This window comes from Protomyctophum bolini, assembly GCF_963924005.1.
Source record: "Protomyctophum bolini genome assembly, chromosome: 18".
Lineage (NCBI taxonomy): Eukaryota > Metazoa > Chordata > Actinopteri > Myctophiformes > Myctophidae > Protomyctophum > Protomyctophum bolini.
Window position 1 is genome coordinate 30,556,064 of NC_137879.1, and position 20,637 is coordinate 30,576,700.

At 46.1% G+C, this 20,637-nt stretch overlaps 1 protein-coding gene across 2 annotated transcripts in view; it reads right to left on the reverse strand.

Moving 5' to 3' along the window:
- Positions 1-20,637, reverse strand: part of myo1d (myosin 1D) — a 126,537-nt gene that overhangs the window by 37,356 nt on the left and 68,544 nt on the right. For both annotated transcript variants that reach the window (XR_013965812.1, XM_080789916.1), the window contains exons 17-20: positions 6,430-6,653; positions 5,302-5,440; positions 3,871-3,975; positions 3,593-3,706 (exon numbers count right to left, since the gene is read on the reverse strand). Coding sequence is in view for 1 of the 2 variants with exons in the window: in XM_080789916.1 (XP_080646042.1) it covers positions 3,593-3,706; positions 3,871-3,975; positions 5,302-5,440; positions 6,430-6,653 (582 nt within the window). In the remaining variant the exon portion in view is untranslated. The remainder of the gene's footprint in view (positions 1-3,592; positions 3,707-3,870; positions 3,976-5,301; positions 5,441-6,429; positions 6,654-20,637) is intronic.

Sequence of the window (20,637 nt, forward strand, 5' to 3'; positions counted from 1 at the left end):
GTTGCAACTTTTCAGGACTAGAAAGCCTGCAGTTTCTATTAGCTTGTATTCCCCATCGATGATGTCACTGGAAGACGGTTTCTGAACTGCCCACAGCCCTCCTATGAGACACAGACCGAGTAGAAAAAAATTGCGATTATTAGTGACGACCTATTATGAAGATGGGTTGAAAAGTGGTGAAGTGGTCCTTTAAGGTCCTTGCAGACTGCTGCGTTTCTTTTCTCTGAAAGTTCCGATATAGTTAATATAAGGCCCTCCTCTGCAAGGACCTTAACGCTCCATCACACATAGTGTGTCCATGGTTGTGTCGGCTCTTGTTTCTTTTGCACCGTGGCGTGTTTGCTTGTGTCTTTTGACCGAACGATAAGTCAAATCTCCTTCAGTTAATCCTGCCGCATCCCGCCTCGCTCTCCATCTTGTGCCGTCCATTCCACAAACACACACATACTGCACCGTACGCGCACACACACACACACACACACACACACACACACACACACACACACACACACACACACACACACACACACACACACACACACACACACACACACACACACACACACACACACACACACACACACACACACACACACACACACACACACACACACACACACACACACACACACACACACACACACTTTGTCATTAGCCCAGCGGGCTCATATCTCACTCATTTCATCAGCTGTACGATCCGCCCCGAGATTAATGTATGACACCTTCTCCACCTCCCTGACTCTCTCCCAAGGTCAGTAGTACACCGGCCCCCATGTCTCCTTCCCCCCCAGGGCTGCTTAACCCATTTAGCTTATAGGCCTAAATAAAGTCTTCTGAAAGAATATATATTCAAAGATGTGTGCCACATTTTCAAGATCTTTGAGCGGTGCAACCACTCCAAGGAACAGCAATGTCCGTGTTCACCTATGTGTTGGTTAATGAGCAATGAGCACCAGTATATGACTATGAGTACCAGTAGGGGGCGCTGTTGTGCCAGAAACAGAGAGAGGGATAGTGCTGCACTGTTGCCTGCTAATGAGAGAGAGAGAGAGAGAGAGAGAGAGAGAGAGAGGTGGGGGGGGGGGGGGGGTGTTGCACCACTCAGTTCACACAGGTGTGATTTTTCAAAAATAGCAGACCTATACAAGCTCGTAGCGCGCCACTCTAAATAATGCTTAGTTGAAACACCAAAACGGGTTGGCGTCCAGAATGGGCTAAAGCTAGCAAAAAGGGGATCAATCATCTGTGCAGCATGCTATTGTTTGTCAGTGTCATGGCGCTGATGCTTGGATAGGTCTGTGTTGGAAATATTGTATTAATAAATGTCTCTAGATCTCAGTGGGAGAACTTATCAACAGCGAAGGGGTAATGCAAAAATGCAAAACAGGAACGCGTCTCCAAAACTCTAAAACATTCCGTGTTATTACGTTGTCTGAGACACTGCATTAACCCATTTTGAGCGGTTACATACATTATGTTATAATTTAGCTATTGAAAAATAGCAGATCTACAAACTTGTAGGTCTGCTATTTTTGAATAATCGTTAAAAATTGTCATGATTTAGAAAACGTTTATTTTTTTATTTTTTTTTCGACGTCAAGCCTGAATGGACTAATGATGAATAAGGAGAAGGTTTGGTTGTTGTGTGGGTGTGTGTACTGTATGTTACTGTAAATAAAAGATGAGTTTCTGAGGACCAGGCCGGGGCTGCTTGTGTGGAAGTGGATGTGCTGAAATTGCAAAGTCAATACAAAGGCACACACGCATCGCATGGACATCAATACAGTCACACCCCGTTTCCCTTGTCTCTTCCACACACACACAAGCATGCACAAACTGTAGAGAAGCAGACACAAACGCACACACACACACACGCACGCAAGCAAGCACACACACACACACACAACAGAATGCTTTTGCCATGGAAACAACCTCATGTGCTGTGTATGTTTGGCCGCCTTAATGGGCCTATCACAGAGTGTGAATATGAAAAGCAGCCAATTGTAGAGCCAGGAGACAGTTTGGCATGTCTACATGTTTTCCACACAGGATCACAGAGACAGTGAATCACTAATCACTTCTCGCCGTACTACAGCGGTAATTTCAGAAAGCAATTCGCTTCATTCATATACACAGTATCACCGCGACGTCCATAAATCATTGTTCCCCCGAGTGCTTCGACACATTCAATTAGCCTAGAAATCTACCAGTATTAGGCTACGATATCATCCGAGGTCCCGCTGAACACACCCATGAAAGACGCTTGGAAAGGTACTTGCTCCCTATAGAGCTCCTTTAAGAAATGATGATACATTTTTTGCAGATAGGGACAATAGGGACCCATCAATGAATGACTATAATGGATGTGTGCTGTCAAATCTCTGAGGCCAAAGACACGGATCGCCAGCTATCTATTCTGTGATCTATCAGTAATCAGTGTTTCTGGGTCTGGTGGTAACCCCCAGGGGTCCTTGAGGGGGGGGGGGGGGGGGGTCCCCAGATAAATACAAAGGAGGAACAGTTTAAACACTTAAGCCCTTTTTAATTATCCCGGCTCTTCGAAAATATATAGCAGGTCTACAAGCTTAAATCACAACGGCTCGCGATGTGAAGTGTTGTGAGCTTGTAGATCTGCTATTTTCAAAAATCGCTCGCATCAGAAACATGTATGTTTGTAAGGACGCACACAGACAAACACACCTTGTTCTAGACAGCTCCACATGGTTTTGCCTTCCCACTGCTGTGTGTGTACTATTTCTTCCATGTGTCGAAGAAATAGCTAGGATGGGCATTGGGTAATAACCTGACGCTGCCAGATCCAAAAAGCTTGCTACACAAATTTGTTTCACAGCTTATTTGGATCTGGGATCGCGGAAGCAAATTCGATGACGGGGCTGTTCCTTTTTTTCAAGATACATGGTAGATGATTGGATGGGAGCGTCTGTCTATCACCGTGTGGGCGTGCAAACACAACCAATCATATCGACGTGTCTATATACCGTCACATCCGCATCCCGCCTTTAGCTCACGCTGATTGGTTCGGTACGAAGCAGATCTGACTCAGGGCTCAACTCCGTCAGAGATCCCAGATGAGTGTTGTGTTGGGGAATATGTTTCCGCAATACCGCCCTCATCTGGCAGCGTCAGGTTAATTGGGTAATGCAGAGGACAAATAAATAATGTACTGTGCAACAAAAATAAAAAAACAACTCAAATGGAGTGGGGGATCGTCGCTATACAACGAAAGCAACTCTCGCTTACAGAACAGCCCCTAACAGCCATCAGCAAACAACAGCTTAAACATTCTATAGACATTTGGAATTACAGCGACCAACCTACAGTACATGCAGCAGCAGTGTGTGAGTGTTCATTATCCCATTTTGGGCGGGAACGCATTTTGGTGTTAGCATTATGTTATGCTTTAGCTATTGAAAAATAGCAGATCTACAAGCTCATAGCGCCACTCGTCTGCTATTTTAGAAAAATGGAAGAACGACAGAAACATAGCTTTTTCAGAAAACGGTCAAGACATTTTTAGAATCTGATCTCAGGTCAGAATGGGTCATGCCGGGCGGTGGCACACTGTACGTACGTTGTAGAGGGGGATGCTCTTCATGGGCTTGTACTGCTTCAGGGGGTCCATCTTGTACAGGTGGCGGTCAGTGAGCAGAACCGTGCGGTCCTCTGCCTTGTGGAAGCGGTTGATCTGCGGAAACACAAAGCCACCCTCGTCAGTCACCCTGCTGGACGCACACACACACACACGTACGTTTGTGTGCGTGCTACATACCCATTCACCTCCACTAACATGGAGCGCTCTCAGGCAGATATATAGGGTAGCGTAGCATAGCGTAGCATAGCATAACGTACCTTGCGCACGTTGCAGGAGAACAGGACTCTCATGAACTTGTCCTTCCGCTGCAGCTCGCTGGAGACCAGCGTGAACGACGAGGCCGTCTCGGGGCTGTCTCGCTTCTGACTCGTCAGGGAAGAGAGAAGCAGGTGAGTGAGTAAGACGGCGCCCATTTCTGATAGGACAAGGAACGCTGGCACGCAGCCAGAGGCAGGTTGGGTTCACCGTGGGTTCACAATGGCTATTGGCGTGCTTCCATAGTGGAAACAGTTACTGTACAAAGACCATGACACGCTGAGCGGACGCCGGAACACAATGCCTGACTAAAAAAGTGGGCCTGATGAAAAGGGACAACCCACCACATGAAAAATGCGATATCAGCATTTTATATCGACAAATGTGCCCCTTGCACCCGATCCAGTTGACATCGTTCTCTGGATAATGGGGAAGTGGAACGTAATAGTGTAATGTTGCCGTTAGATATGGGTGCTAAATGCGCACATTTTCAACAGAATATTGCGGGAACACCCATTCATGGCATTTGGCTCACAATACTACAGAATCTGCACTAACGTGGAATTCCATTAGCACTTACTGTACGTGTCGAACTTGCAAACACTGCACCCGGTAGCCCTGATGAAGACTGTGATAGGTCAAAACATGTCGCTATAATAAAGTATCTTCTCCCTTTCTATCTGATGTCTTATCCCGAGCGATCCAGGAGAACCTTTACACTATTTTAACACTATCGACTAAAGCCCACCACACACCGTGTGCGGCGCGGCGCGTTGCTGCGCGGCGCCGCCTGGAAAATAGAACTGTGTTCTATCGGCGCGCCGGGCGGCGCGGCGCGGCTCCGCGCGGCGGACGGAGCCGGTGTGCGTTAGGTTCATTGAAAATAATGGAGGCGGCTGTGCGCGCCGCGCGGCGCCGCGCGGCGCCGCGCGGGGGACGCAGACGGTGTGTGGTGGGCTTTATACGTCTCCAGTGAGCACCTGGTTGTCTCTTTGTCTCTGCACTGGGTGGTTACTGAGAGAGTGTGACATCTTATTTTATATATTAGATTTCAAGACGACCCCCTGATTACAATACGACCCCGTTTGTCAGAATATGTCCATTGGAAGAAGAAAAAAAACATAGTCTTATATACAGGCCAATAGGGTATATATTATATTTATTATCGACCCTCAGACTGGAGGCCAGCATTTCCCTCGCACCGATGTATTTGCACTTGTGTTTCTCTTTGTTCTCTGTAACATTTACAGACCTGCCTATATAAATACTACCGTCTACCAACAGTAGACTTGAACTCTCACGCAGACTGCCCATAGATCCGAAGTCCCGTTAGTCCGAACAGGACTTCGGACCAACGGTTATGTTTATAGGTTAGGGTTAGAGATAGGGATAGTAATCTCGGAACAATGAACCTTCTGACTAAATGAACTCACCAGGTAGTTCCCCTCCCAGGCCCTCTGCAGGCCCATGTCTGACCTCTGACCCTTCAGGGCCTCCAGGGTGGCGACCTTGGCCCTCACCTGCAGGGCCTCCTCTGGAGTCAGCTCTTTGATCAGCGTCCACGCCCACCACCTGCAGGGGCGCACAGAACACAATCAAGCACACGCACACACACACACACACACACACACACACACACACACACACGCACATACAAAGAGAAGCACACATCATGTACAGTATATATACAGTGCGTGCATGCAACATGCATGAGGATGTACACGTGCAAGATGGCGCACAAACGCGAACAAAGGGAAATCGACTTTCGTCAAGGATCATGGTTGCACGAGGCCTTGACAGGCGCATCTTCCATAAGACAGGTGTGTGTGTGTGTGTGTGTGTGTGTGTGTGTGTGTGTGTGTGTGTGTGTGTGTGTGTGTGTGTGTGTGTGTGTGTGTGCGTGCGTGTGTGCGTGCCAGTGCGGTCGACTTCAGTCGAGCTTTCCAATGACTGTTGCGGACACCTGACCTTCTTTTTATTGGAAGGCTACTTTCTACACTGTGGAATAGATAGTGGGGATGAAAGGAGGCGGTGGGGCTTTGAAGGTGTCGGTGGGACATAAATCAATGCTCAGAGTGCGCCCCGAGGCGGGAGGAAAACACGTGTAAGCGTCTTCAAAGGAAACCCCACTGGATGGAACTCCACTAAACTCACCCAATGGCAGCCTATTAACAACTTAAACCCATTCACAGTTTCTTCAGAAATCCATTTTTTGGGGGAGGGGGCGGCTTATGTACATTAATGTAACGCGTTGCAATTTTATCAGGCTTTAACTGTGCCGTCTTGTATTGTATACAGTATGTGGGTTTGTACTGTATGTGAGGAGGGGGGGGGGGGGGGGGGGGAGAACAAAAGTAACGTATTGCAGCGTGTGTTGAACGAGCTGGTACTCTCCTCTGAGCCCATCGTCTAGCCTCCTAGATCATGAGTTTAGCTGTGTGTGTGTGTACTGTAGGTGCGTGCGTGCATGTGTGTGTGTGTGTGTGCGTAGCGCTGCACCGTGAGCTTGTAGATCTGCTATTTTTCAAAAGCTAAAGCATAACATAATGGGTTAACTATACCTGTTATAGATGCTCTTGAGGGCCTCCTCGAACTTGCGCAGGACTTTGGGCGGCGTGGGCCACTTGACGTGGCGGCCGTAGTCCTTCATGGAGCGCACGTTCTTGAAGCGCCGGTTGACCTCGCGGATGTAGGACTTGACCTTGTAGCGGCGGTACGCCCGCAGGATGATGAGGGCCGCGCGCATCCGCCGGTAGCGCATGCGGGCTATGGTGCCCCGCCACACCTGGGGGACAACGAGGAGGAGACACACTGGTGTAGGCAATTATGGCAATTATGCAGCCAAAAAAATAAATGTTGTCGTTGACTAATAGATTTCTTCTTTTTTTGGAAAAGGGTTAACCCTAAATATTTATATTTATTTGAATATGAAATCTGTGGTTTTGGGACTCGTGATCGGACGCAAAAAGCTGCCATTGGTTGGGCTCAAAAACAAGAAGTCACACACTGAGACGTCACAGTTTAAAAGGCAGGATTCCAACTCCACTTTTGACAACAACAACAAGTGCCATATGCTTCTCCTGCACTTTACGCACGCACACCACACGCAACCACACACACACACACACACACACACACACACACACACACACACACACACACACACACACACGCACACACGCACACACACACACACACACACACACACACACTGTACTCACTCCACGTGCTGGAGTAGATACAGGAGGATAGAGGAGATTCTGAAATGGGTCTAATGGATTTAATTTATTTATCAGACTGTCCTCTATTTATTTTTGGAACCCATGGACACACACAGCACTTACGTCTTCATGTTCTCTCTCTCTCTCCTCGGTCTTTACAAGAAATCTAGTTCAGAAAAATAGGTAAAATAACCAATCCCCTTTTTTCAATAATGTTTGACCAAAATATTGCCTACAATAGCTGAAAGTGGAAGGTTTTATAAGCAGAACATATTTCAAATGGATTCATTTGATTTGATGCCGGTTACAAATTGTCTAAATTGTGTAAAATTCAATTAGCGTAACCACTATTACGATGACTAGAATAACACGCCCTGCAAACGGCCACATTTTCAATTAAGATAAAAAATGAATCATTGTTCTCATTCAACAATATAAAGAGATTCAAGAGGTTTTTACTTCATAATTGACCACATTCACCTGAAGAGCAGTGTTGTATTTGGCAGCATCTATTTTTCTATTTTAGTTTTAGTCATACTAGTCTCTTGAATAGTTTTCACTTCGTTTTAGTCACCCGGAATGTTTTAGTGCTAGTCTAGTTTTAGTCGACTAAATATCATAACGCGACGCGTTGTGAGCTTGTAGATCGGCTATTTTCAGCGTGCAACCAAGTGAAAAATGACTTGTCTTTACTGGATCTCTTGTCCACTAGTCCCTTCAGAACATTTTAGTCCAGTTTTTATCTGTTAGTTAGTATATTTAGTCTTAGTTTTAGTCATCATAGCTTAGTTTTCATTTAGTTTAAATGTAGTTTTCGTCAGTGAAAAAAGGCAGTCGGACGAACATTATTCGTCATAGTTTTAGTCGACGAAATCAACACTGCTGAAGAGCACATGATACTGTACTGTATGTACGAATTCAAATACATACTGCCTGTAAACAAACCTCAGCTGAGTGGCTAATCAGACATGCTAAAATATGAATAATACATGCTAGTGGGACCCCAGGGAGTCATAACTCCTGCTGTGCTCTCACTAAAACCATCACCATATGCTCCCCATTCACGGGGGGGGCGCACACACACACGCACACACACACACACACACACACACACACACACACACACACACACACACACACACACACACACACACACACACACACACACACACACACACACACACAAAGCCCTATTATCAGCAGTGACAGGGGTACTGATGGGTCTGAGCGAGAACACACACACGTACACACTGCATGCACACCGTATATAGAAGATAATCTTTTTTTATTCATATTTTCTCTCAATCGCCTGGCTGTCACGGATAACCCGAGGCCTCTGGGTAATGGAAGAGGCTTTAATGACGGCCCTGCTACTAATGGAGCTTTGACTGATGTGACCAGGGGGTCATAGACCTGTGGACACAACACAGCCACTTTGGATGGATGGATGGATGGGGTGGGTGACCTCAGCTCCTTGGAATCTGGACTACAATTCCCATAATGCTTTGGTGCACTGCTCCTCCTTGTGGATAGGGGGAGGGCTGTCTAAAGGCTCATACATAGTCTGGATTTTCAGTGGTTAGGTGACCACCGAACTACAACATGACGTCACGAGCCGCGGTGAAGAGCAAACCACCGCCACCGCTCCAGCCCGTCTCAGTTTTCTTACTCACCACCGCTCAATGTTATTTCGCGGTGGTCAGCGGTGGTCAGCGGTGGTCAGCTCACCACCGAAAATCCAGACCAGACCAGTCCAATGGCTTCTACATAAGACTTCTATTGGCGAATAGGGACACCGGAGGTTTACGGAATGCACTGGAGTCTATGGGCTCGCGCGAGTACATGAACCACGTGACCGAGCTTTCGGTCACGTGGTTCATTTTTGAGGCTTTCATTTTTGAGCCGAATGCAAACGAAAATAAAAGCCTGGGTACCGAGGCTACTTCTGTTGTGATCACTTTCTTGGCATGATGAGTGAAGCTAAACAGCATCCATGGTGCATATTGTCGTCCGAGGCCGCACGCACACACACACACACACACACACACACACACACACACACACACACACACACACACGCACACACAATGTATAGCACTGTAGAGGTGATGCATTGCACTATAGTCAAGTCTTCGTCCTGGAGGGCAGAATACTGTAATGCTCTGTAATCATGGGCAGCATGAATATTTAATTTGTCAGAAAGTAGGGGTGACATTTGCATCTTGAGCTTGGAGGAGGGTCTTCCTCCTGTGTAATTGGCAGAACAGTAGATTAGGCATAGGCCATTGAACATGGGAGTATCAGATTAATTCACTTTTCTTCTTTATTTTACAGATGATAATATTTGATCAACTGCTAGAAGACTCTTCTAAGACGCTGATGTATCTGCTGCAGTACAAAATTTTGTGCAGGACAATTTTCAATATCAGAGACAATAAAATCAGCCAATGTTTTATTTTTTCAGGGGCGCTAGCCCCTCCTATATTCAGCTACAGTGTAGATTTTTGTCCTAACACATCCCATTAACAATTAATGGAGAAATTACATCATATGTAGACGAGTAAATCGGCTATTTTCGTCCCACATTTTCGTCCTACACACGTCATTGTCAAATTCCCTTTGACAATGAATTTAGAATATTTACGTCATACTGTATGTGTCTGAGCAAATCGACATGTTACGTCATGAATATTGGGTCAACATTTGGCGTAAAATAAATATCAGACCTACAAACCGACAACGCGTCATGGGCACTGCGAGTGTATGCCTACAACAATATACAGGGGAAATAGGAGGGGACCAATTATAGACCCCTGAGGGACACCTGTCAACAACGTATATTCGTATAACGCTGTGCGTGTGTGGGGGCGTACGTGCGCGCGTGCGTGTACATTATGATATAATAACTGGATACATGTTTCTGATGAACCCATTTAGGCCTGACCTCAAAATTTTTAAAAAAATCTTCTAAATCCTCCAGTTTTCTGAAATAAATATTTTCACGATTTTTCAAAAATAGCAGACCTACAAGCTCTTAGCGCGCCACCGCTATTTTTCAATAGCTAAATTATAACATAATGTTTAAAACACCAAAAGGGGTTCCCGCCCAGAATGGGTTAAAGGTCATGAGGACTCAAAACAGGTCCCAGAAGGAACCTTTAAATCCCAATGTTTGAAACCTGATTCTAAGACACCTGGTAGAAATAAGTCAGAGTCAATATGATCCAAATGTTCTACTGCCCTGAACGATGTAACTGTTGTTATAGCGTTTATGCAACAATCTTTGCCCAATTTCAGAGAGGAGACTTAGCTTAAATATTTAGCCAATACAAGTTCAGGAGATTATTATTATTATTATGAACCATTCCATCATAGGGCATTTCATATATTATATTTAATTTCAGGTCTGGTTCTTCCAGACCTAAAACTAAGAAAAATGCTCATATTTAGAAGTGAAAAGGAGTGAGTGCCAATGCTCCGGGTCCTGCTTGAAATAATGGACTGACAGTACTGACTTTGAACATCTGACGGAACTCAGGTGTGATACTGTAGATATTCCCACATACACAAATCCCGTGGGGGACCACCATCTTAAAGGAAAGGGAGAGAGAGAACTGGGGACCTGAGACTGACCACCTAGGGGCATAGCTCCAGATTCCTTTTTTCCTTTTTTTGGGGGGGGGGGGGGGGATTATACCCAGAGAAAGCACAAAACTGTGTAGCGCATGAGTGGTTCCGAAACTGTTTAGCCCAAATGAGTGAAAATAGCTCACAAGCGTTGTGAGCTTGTAGATCTAATCTAGATCTAATTTATTCTAATTCATGGAATTTCTTAGATTTTTGAAGTTACTGAAAACTTGAATTCATGAAAAGTTTGGCTTTTTTTTGGTAATGCTTTTTGAAAATGTTAAAAACAAAATGTATAGGAAACAAAAAATAAAGGGACCCATAAAATTGGTCAGCAACCCAACCTTGAGTCCTGACCCAGTGTTTGCGAAACAGTACTAGAGCATTTTTCTGATGTGAAATGTCAGTTGTGAACAATTTAGTGCTATATAGCGCTTGGCTCCAGTGCTGTGCTCCGTGTAATTGAATGATCCAGTTCAAAGCACAGCACCCGCAGGCGCAGGGGCATGTCCGGTGAGCTCTCTGACACAGTGCTGGTCCCCTCTGACACAGGCCCGGTACCACTGAGATCAATGTAGGACTGGACCACCTCTCTGACACAGTGCTGGTCCCCTCTGACACAGACCCGGTACCACTGAGATCAATGTAGGACTGGACCACCTCTGACACAGTGCTGGTCCCCTCTGACACAGGCCCGGTACCACTGAGATCAATGTAGGACCACCTCTGACACAGTGCTGGTCCCCTCTGACACAGGCCCGGTACCACTGAGATCAATGTTGGACCACCAGGCGACCAGCCAGACAGACAGCAGTCTAATCTAAGCCGTAAGACAGTTTCGACATGCGAAATGCCCAGTGGTACAGATATCGTCTCAGAATAGGAACGCTTATTTAAACGCCCTTCATACTTAAAATGGCTGTGCCACTCGCTGAAAATGACTGTTCTTCATTGTGAGCCATGCGGTTTCATGACGATTGACGAAGTTATCGACTAGAATTGTTGATATCATTGCATGACACATGACTTGACATGACCAGAGCCTTAAAGGTGTTTGCACACTCGTGCGTTTTTCAGAGGACGTAAAAATAATAATAATAATAATCGACCTCACTTCATGTCAATGCCCGTTTGCACACTGCCGCCAAATATTTTGTCCGTTTTGTCGGACCGGGGTCGATTTTATCTGTTTTCTGCAGCTAGTTTGCCGGAGAATGCACTCGCTCCTTCTGGATATTCCACTGTTAGACGGATGTTAGGTTCTTAGCTTACGTATGATTCTTGATGACTACTTGTATCTACAGTGTATTGTTCTTGCTTACTGTAAATCGCTCTGGATTGAGAGTGTCTGCTATAAAATGCCTAAATTGTAAATGGTGGGGTGATTGTGACAGATGTGCAAAACACTGCGAATAAACGCACCAGTGTGCAACCACCTTCGGACTGTGTAACATGCGTCCTCCGCACAGTGCATTATTCCACTGACAAATCCTATTCCTTATTAGTATGGTTCCTGCTATAATGACGTTGAACATTGAAGAGTTTTGTTGACAACATGCAGTCAAAGAAGGGGGCACCTGCTGCTCGGCCCGTGGCCAATGGAGAGACGGAGAGGACAGACGAGGATGACTCATTGTTGTTTTCAACACAGCCTCCTCCCAATCAAATCCAAGTGATTTATTTTGTATATCTCGTTGCCCTCCGAGTGCTATCGATAGCTACTCAGGGGGACGACTGCAAACCGCGCTTTCGATCCGCCCTGATTGCTCCTCTAAGAGATTGTGAGAAGTGTTTTCCGAGCGATGACCTGGCTCACCGTGATGTGCCTCCGGGTGCCTCATTCATAATGGATGAAATGGAACAAGCGAGGGACCAATACATATTCATTGGTCTAATCAACCCCCCCCCCCCCCCCCCCCGGATAACATGCCTATTAACCCATTCTGACCCGAGATCAGATTCTAAAAAATGTCTGTTTGAAAATGATAGTTTTCTGAAAAAGCTATGTTTCTATGTCAGTGGTTCTTCAATTTTTCAAAAATAGCAGATCTACGCTATACGAGCTTAGTAGATCTGCTATTTTTCAATAGCTAAAGCATAACAATGCTAACACCAAAAGGGGTTCCCGCCTAAAATGGGTTAAGGTACACACAGTGAAATCAGGAGTGTTTAAGAGTTACACAAGGAGTTACGAAAGGATGCGTCTCGTCTCGAGAGTATACACACACAAAGATAAATTAGCAGTGACTGGACGTGGATTGGAGGAGTCTTAGCATTAACTAGGCAAAAAAAGAGTCAAATACATTCAAATTAATGTTGGATGATGTAGGGCTGCGTGCACCTCGCTCACATCCAAGGAGGTTTTAGAAGCAGGCGTTGATATGAGGTGATGGAGTCAGGGAGATCACATGAGTGGAAGGGCTTGAATTAAGTACACAGACAGAGACATTTTCATGACAATGTGACTGCCTTTCAGTTCAGTGCCTTCACCGTTTTCCTCGAGCAATTGTCCATAATTTGAGTGAACATGTATATATAGACAAAAAACTAAACAGTGTTTTACACGTGTAGGCTAATTTCCATAATTTCTACCTTTATTTTAGGTGATTCATGATTCTCCTTTTCATTGCTTTGTTGTTGGAATGAGTCATCCATTTACTGAAAATACGCTCTTGATTTTGTCAAGGGTCAGTCACGGTCATAAAGAATGCTTGTGAATGTTAGACTGCTGAACGGTATTTTGGCTTGTAGACAATGTAGTCCATCAGCCAAACGTTACTTTATTATTAATGTCTTGTTCAAAGTGACCTTCATTCCCGCAGCTCGCAGGTAATTAGTAATTGCATCAGAGCCTGACTGATACTGGATTTTTGGGAACAATGCCAAAACTGATGTTAGGGAATAACAAATTCTGACCCAAAATGGCCAGTGCACAGAATGAGTACAATTCACTTGGAATGTAATATTAATAGACCAGTAAGACGCCTGAGGTCGAGTCGTAATAACTAACAGAGTAGAACCATTTTTAAATGATCCTTTTCTACATTATATTCCATCCAAATATAATGGAGCCAGACCGATAGATCAGTCTGGCTCTAAATTGCATGTGAAGAAAAGTCTAATTCACTGAATCGACTCATTTCCAATAAGTAGCAATGAGGGCACATTTACATAGATCACCTCAAGTGGGATCTAATCAGCAGCAAAGATCATTTGACTTTGAATCAGAACTCATACAGTATTTGCTAAATACTTTGGAACTGGGTAAGGGTTAATAAACCTACTACTGGTAATACAGTAAGTGCACATTGTTGTTGTGTAATTTATGTCCAAAAAGAGGGGGGAGTGGGTGGGAGAGGATGAGAAAGCTAACTGTACTGTATCTGTACATGTATGGTCTATTCTATTGTGTACTCACTGTACTGTCTATTGCAGTGGTTCCCAAACTTTTTCATGTCAAGGACCCCCAAATGGACACGTATCAGCCCGCGTGGACCCCCATTTGAAGAGATATGCCAGGGACACCCCATGAGAGAAGATTTTGTATTTCCAAAATTCAGTTCACAGATTTTCCTGCAGTAGTATATCCAAAAACAGATTTAAACCCCCCCCCCCCTTATAATCTGGCATCTGCAAAGCAAATACTATTTGATCCAGTCGTGCCTGGAAGTTGAACTTCTAAGATATCATGTAATGAACTAAACATTACTGCAGGGTGAAGGAAAAGGAGATGAGAGCAGAGAAAAGCCAATAATAGCACAAGCAATAATGCTGAAAGAATCTCTGTACGCACGGATGCACACACACACTCTCACCCACACCCAGCACACACGCACACGCACACACACACACACACACACACACACACACACACACACACACACACACACACACAGTCCCATTCCACACAGTATGTCCAGACATGCGAGTGACACACAGTACAGTGATATTTCAGTCAGGATGACTATAGCTCCCTGAATTAGCCTAGCAGCATGGTAAGCTAAAGCAGGGCCTCGCGTCACGCACGGATATATAAGGCGCGTGAGAGCTTTGTTTATCTACGGCACTTAATCATCAATTAGCATATGCAAACGATGGGAGGCGGGGTCAGAGGTTGAACGTAAAAGCGCAGAAAGCGACACTGAATCGGATATAAGCTCAGACATCATCTGGCTCTCCGTTGCCTTAGGAGACTCATTAGGATGTTTGACAGACAGAATCTGGGGGAAGAGGTGTGGAATTTTGTGTGCGTGCGTGCGTGCGTGCGTGTGTGTGTGTGTGTGTGTGTGCACGGCCCACGCTCATACATAAACACACCCTAACTGCGTTCCAATGGTTTAAACGGGGATGCAGACAGGCTGATAAGGTGGCGGTGGTTAAGCGTACAGCGCTACGACACTCGGGGGACGTTGGATAAATCAGGCCAATAACAGGACCCCATGTTGGGTCAGGCTGCACTCCTCCCGGCCAATAAAGCCATCTGATGATCCTTTTAGAGACTGTGCCCATCATGGAGCCTCGGCTCAGCGGCGCTCCAGGAGGCCAGGATTTACGAGCTCATCAAAGCCAGATTGGGGATCTCTCGCCTCGACAAAGTGGGACAGATTGCCGTGTCGCGGCGACGGTGGGCTGCTTTTGAAATGCATGCTGGGTATTAAAAGCCTCCACAAATCTCACACACACACACACACACACACACACACACACAAACACACACATGCCAGGACAAAAGGGAAGGAAGGGTTTGGGACAGCTCTACAGGGCTTCGGGTCGAGGTGCTGAGCAACAAAGCAGGACACAGACCGGACAGGGGCCATTATTGGCTACTGAATGTCTTTTTGTTTAGCAGTTAAGAGAATGAACATGCGATGAACGACCCCAACGAGTCCACAAATCAACATTCCATTCAGTGTTGATTTCGTCGACTAAAACTAAGACAATGTCCGTTGACTACCTTTTTCCACTGGAAACTAAATGAAAACTAAGCCATGATGACTAAAACTAAGAGTAAATATACTGACAATTTCGTCAACAAATAAAAAACTAAAATGTGGAAGTCCTTTAACACTTGGTTGCATGCTGAAATTAGCCGATCTACAAGCTCACAACGTGTCGCTCTGCGACGCATTGTGAGCTTGTAGAGCTGCTATTTTCAGTGTAAGATCCGTCATTACGACTAGACTAACACGAAACTAGACTAACGTGAAAACATCCCAGGTGACTAAAATGTGACTAAAACGAAACGAAAACTATATTCAAGAGACTATGCGACTAAAACTAAAATCAAGATTTGCTGTCAAAAAACAACGCCAAATTCCAGTCCGAGCAGGCAGACACACACAGGCTGGTCTGAGGCCTTAATGACACACTTCAGTGCAGTCCCACCATGTGCTGCCTGAATGTCCGCCTCCTCCGGGGTCTGCCGGGGTTTGTGGCGACATGCCTGATACGCAGGGTGGGTGAGGGGAGGCGGTAATCACGCCCACCGTGTGTGTGTGTGTGTGTGACACAATTCTGTAAGGCCGCCGTGCGCTGTGACCGCAGGCTCTCGTCGCAGGGGGGACGCAGTGGGTCGAGGCACGGCCCAGCGGTTATTAGCATAAATCAATATACTGTATAGTGTCGGTGGTGTGCGGCACGACGCCAGTTGACATTACTACGCTTAAACCGTTTGGACCTGAAGCTCCATGTCTTCAAAATGACCCCTAGAATTATATGAATTTGTCCTCCGACTCCTATCTGAAAAAAGAATGTTCCAGGGGACTAGCTATTTTCCAATAGCTAAAGTATAACATGTTGCTAAAAAAACACCAAAAGGGGTTCCCGCCCAGAATGGGTTAAGGGCTGTAACTGCTGACGACACCCTGACACTTCCTCCGCCACAGGATTCCAGCACGTAATCTTTGACTCATTTCAAAAGCGTGTCTCGGGGGGTGTACAGTATACTGTGCTGGGATGATGTGAAGCATATACAGGCATATGACGATATAGCCTAATTAGGGATAATAGATTGGGAGAGTATTGCTTAATTTATGTGTTTAGGTTCACAGCGCATATTGCTTCGCAAACATGGTCGTGAGTCGGCTATTTGTGGCACACAAAACTGTCACACAAACAAATGTGAAAACCTCTCTCACACACACACACACACACACACACACACACACACACACACACACACACACATCAATTTAAACACGGTCAGGAGGTGCAAAATAAAATCCAAATCCTACTTGAAGATTGTAACACTGAAGATTTGACTGCGCATCAATGAATAACATCTCTTGATTTCCTTGTTTAACAATAAAAACCAATGAGATCACTATCCATCCGTAACAGCAAGCAATCAAAGGCAGAGAGGGGTGGTTCCGTGAGGAGTCTCAGAATGGCACGTGAAGGTCAAATGGGAGGAAAGCAGCGCACCGTCCATGAGCCATACCGTACCTCGGTTGCCATGGAGAGAGAGAGAGAGAGAGAGCCCTGTGGATTGAGTCTGTTGGTATAACTGTTGACTTAAGGGGGGGATATACTGTGCTTAGGTTATGGGCTGGCATTGTTTCAACACTGAGATCAAAAGGAAAAAAAGGAAAAAACAGAAGCTGCAGTTTCTCTCTAAGGAACACAAATCATTTTTCAGAAGTCCCAGACTATAAAAACGCATTGAGTTTGTGTTCAACATGAAAGAATGTGATGTTGGACATGGACAACTAGACTGAGGACCGGGAAAATTGGGAAATTGTTACACAACAGAAGGTGAAGGGGAATATCCAAATGGCCTTGGTGCAAATTGAGTGAAATGAGGAAAACATAATGGCCTCAAAAGGTAGGGCATGAATTACAAAGGGCAGTGCACAATCAAAGATGACAAATGCATTTTTCATAATAACAAACGGTCCACACACACAGACAGCCACGATGCCAAAATCAAATGAACTTCTCTCCGTAGATTCAACGTATAGCACAGGTGACACCACTGAGGTGTTGTCTGCCGGTACGGGGAGTCCAACGGTAACTAACACATCTTGACGGGTTCAGCAGAGATCAGAGGCTTAGGGCTCTCCTGTCTCTGCCGCGGTCTGGCAGGAGACGGATCACTGCTGGATGGCTGGGCAAGCCAGACAGACAGACAGACAGACAGGAGGGCCAGCCAGCTCTCTGGCCCCAGCACTAAAGTCTGCAAGAGATGGCAGGGACCAAATATAGGGGACAATTCATTATTAATACCACTTCCAAAACAACGATTATTTATCCGGTATAGCTTGTCAGATGATCAAAACAGCCCTTTACTTGTCTTCTAACCCTTTTGCAGTTATAGCTCGGGCGATCGCAACCCTTAATTGGTCCTGCAGCGTGAAAACACTGTATAGCGTTCTCTATGCCGGATAAAAAAAGCTTTAGACGGGGATGAATGGAGACCATGCAGTGGGTTTGAGAAGCGCCCGTAACACACAGGGGGCACTTTCCTCCCCCGTCACTGTCCCAGCTCTGCCTGGCACCGAGGAGGACAGACTCTGTGATTCAATTGATGAAATATTAATTTTAGACATTGAGAGGCGGTCGGGGGGAGGGGTGATGTATAATGTATGTATGGCATCTGCGTTCCGTGTCTTTCAACTCTTCCACCAGGTTATGATGATTGGGGGGGAATCGCTGTTGCTTCATGTATTCCACTTGACAGGCTGCTGTTGATGCTGCTATATTCATAGAGCCACTATGTACAGTATATGCATGCTGTTCTTGATGCTGCTGTATTTCCAGGCGTGAACGGAAGTTCTGCATACTCCGTGCATACGTCACAGACTAGGACTCGGGCACCCATGAATTGACAAACATTATCGTACACGCTCCATGAGCTGAGACTGAACTGAAGGAGAAAGGATGGAGAGAAAGACGGCATGAAATGGAACTGCAAACGAGTCTCCCCGTCCCGTCACCACCCACCCACCTCCTCCCATCTTCTTATCGGCCCCTTCCTGCGCCTCCTCAAAAGAAGCAGACGTTACACTCATTTAAGGGGGTAATAAAGGGAGGGTGGATAGTAGTTGGGGGGGGGGGGGGGGTACGGACAGAAAAAGCACACAGTGTTCCCTTCTTGCAGCCATGGGGAAGAGTGGAAGCTTTTTTTAATGCGACAGTAGCGCTACGAGGGGCCACTTATATGGAGTTCAGGAAGTGACTGAATGTTCCCTCTCCTTGTTTGATGAGACACAGTGATAGTATTATGAACCGGCACAGGGCTAACGGTGGGGTTGGCAACGTGTGTCGGGGCCCCCTGGCAGAAGCACTGACACCCCCCTGGCAACAGGGGCCCCTGGCTGGCATGAGGCAGGATGGTGTGCCAGGTGCCGATAAGGGGATTGTTTAGCACCAACTGACTGGGATGTGTGTGTGAGGGATAGGGAGACAAATATGGACTCCAATTGATTGTGTGTGCGTTTGTGTGCATGCGTATGTGGTCGTGCACGTGTCTGTGTGCGAGAGACTGCTGTTCCGCACTGTTTCTGCATACTGTATGTGTGCTATATGCCCTGCCGGGCGTGCCTGTTCACAGCACTGACATTGACAGAGGTCAAGATTAAATGAGCCTTCCAGAAGGCCTCCAATTCTAAACGTTCTCGTGGCCGGTGATGTTCGCTTCGGTATCGGAGGAGAGCTGTGATTCCCTCTGGGCTTTCAGCTTGGTTTTCAAAGACAGTCCGTATTCGTGACTGGAGATGCCTAGAGTTAGATAGGATTTCCCCATGGGGGAGAACACGAGTCGAGCACGTCTGCTGGGACGGCCCACACAAGGCCATGTTGATCAATATGGAGAGGTCAGCTAATCAATCCCCGTGCTGTAGAAGTGAATTCGGAAGCGTATAAACATTTCATGTCTAGGAGCCGCAGACTGCAGCCATTCCCCCGGGGAGAGAGAGAGATGGCTGAATGCAAGGCAAGCTTGAGGAAATCTGCTCGTATGCATTTAATGTAATAACAAGTTGGGGGAAACGTATGCGTCTGTCATATTGTGAACGCTGCTCCTTGCAAGGCTAGCAAGTGGCACGAGACACAGTAGTACCTTGGAGCGGCTGTGGCTCAGGAGGTAGAGCAGGTCGTCCAATGATCCCTGGGTCGGCGGTTCGAATCTCGGCTCCTCCTGTCCACATGACGTCGAAGTGTCCTTGGGCAAGACACTGAACCCTACATTGCCTCCAATGAGTCGGTCGGTGTGAGCTCGCCACCATTGGTGTGTGAATGTGGGACGCTGGCGTCGACTGTTCGACCTCCCAATGTATGAATGAATGAATGAATGAACCATTGTAAAGCGCTTTGAGCACTTGGAAAAGCGCTATAAAATGCAATTCATGATTATCATCATTACATGGCACCATCTTCTGCCTCCCGGATTATAGGAAGCGTGCACAGAAACACATTCATGCTGTTGACAGATTGGCGTTTTTCCACATCTGATCCTCCTAGCCGTGAGTCAGGGGAGACAGCTGGCAGCGTCCTACTGGTTTGCACAGGGAGCTGGCGTGGGTGTTCCCTTGTCACACATCCGTCAAGCAGTTAGATCAGGTTTAGCTCTGCAGGCTTATTATCAGACATGTTGTCACAGGAGCGCAACGTAATGATCACTGACCAAAGGTGTGACGGTGAGTTTACTTACTAACTAATGCCGAGAGATGTGGAGAGTTCAATGGTCGTACAATTCACGACACACGTGCAAAGAAATCAATGAAATATCGGTCCATGACGCATGAGCACATTGTGTTCTCTGCTTCGATATCATCAAACTGTCAAAATGACAGAGGAGCTTATACAGTATAGGGGCAGTACCTATGTGGCTACAGTATAGGGACAGTACCTATGTGGCTACAGTATAACCCATGGCTAATGGTAGATACAGAACCTCCTTTTGGAAATGTGGGTATATGAATG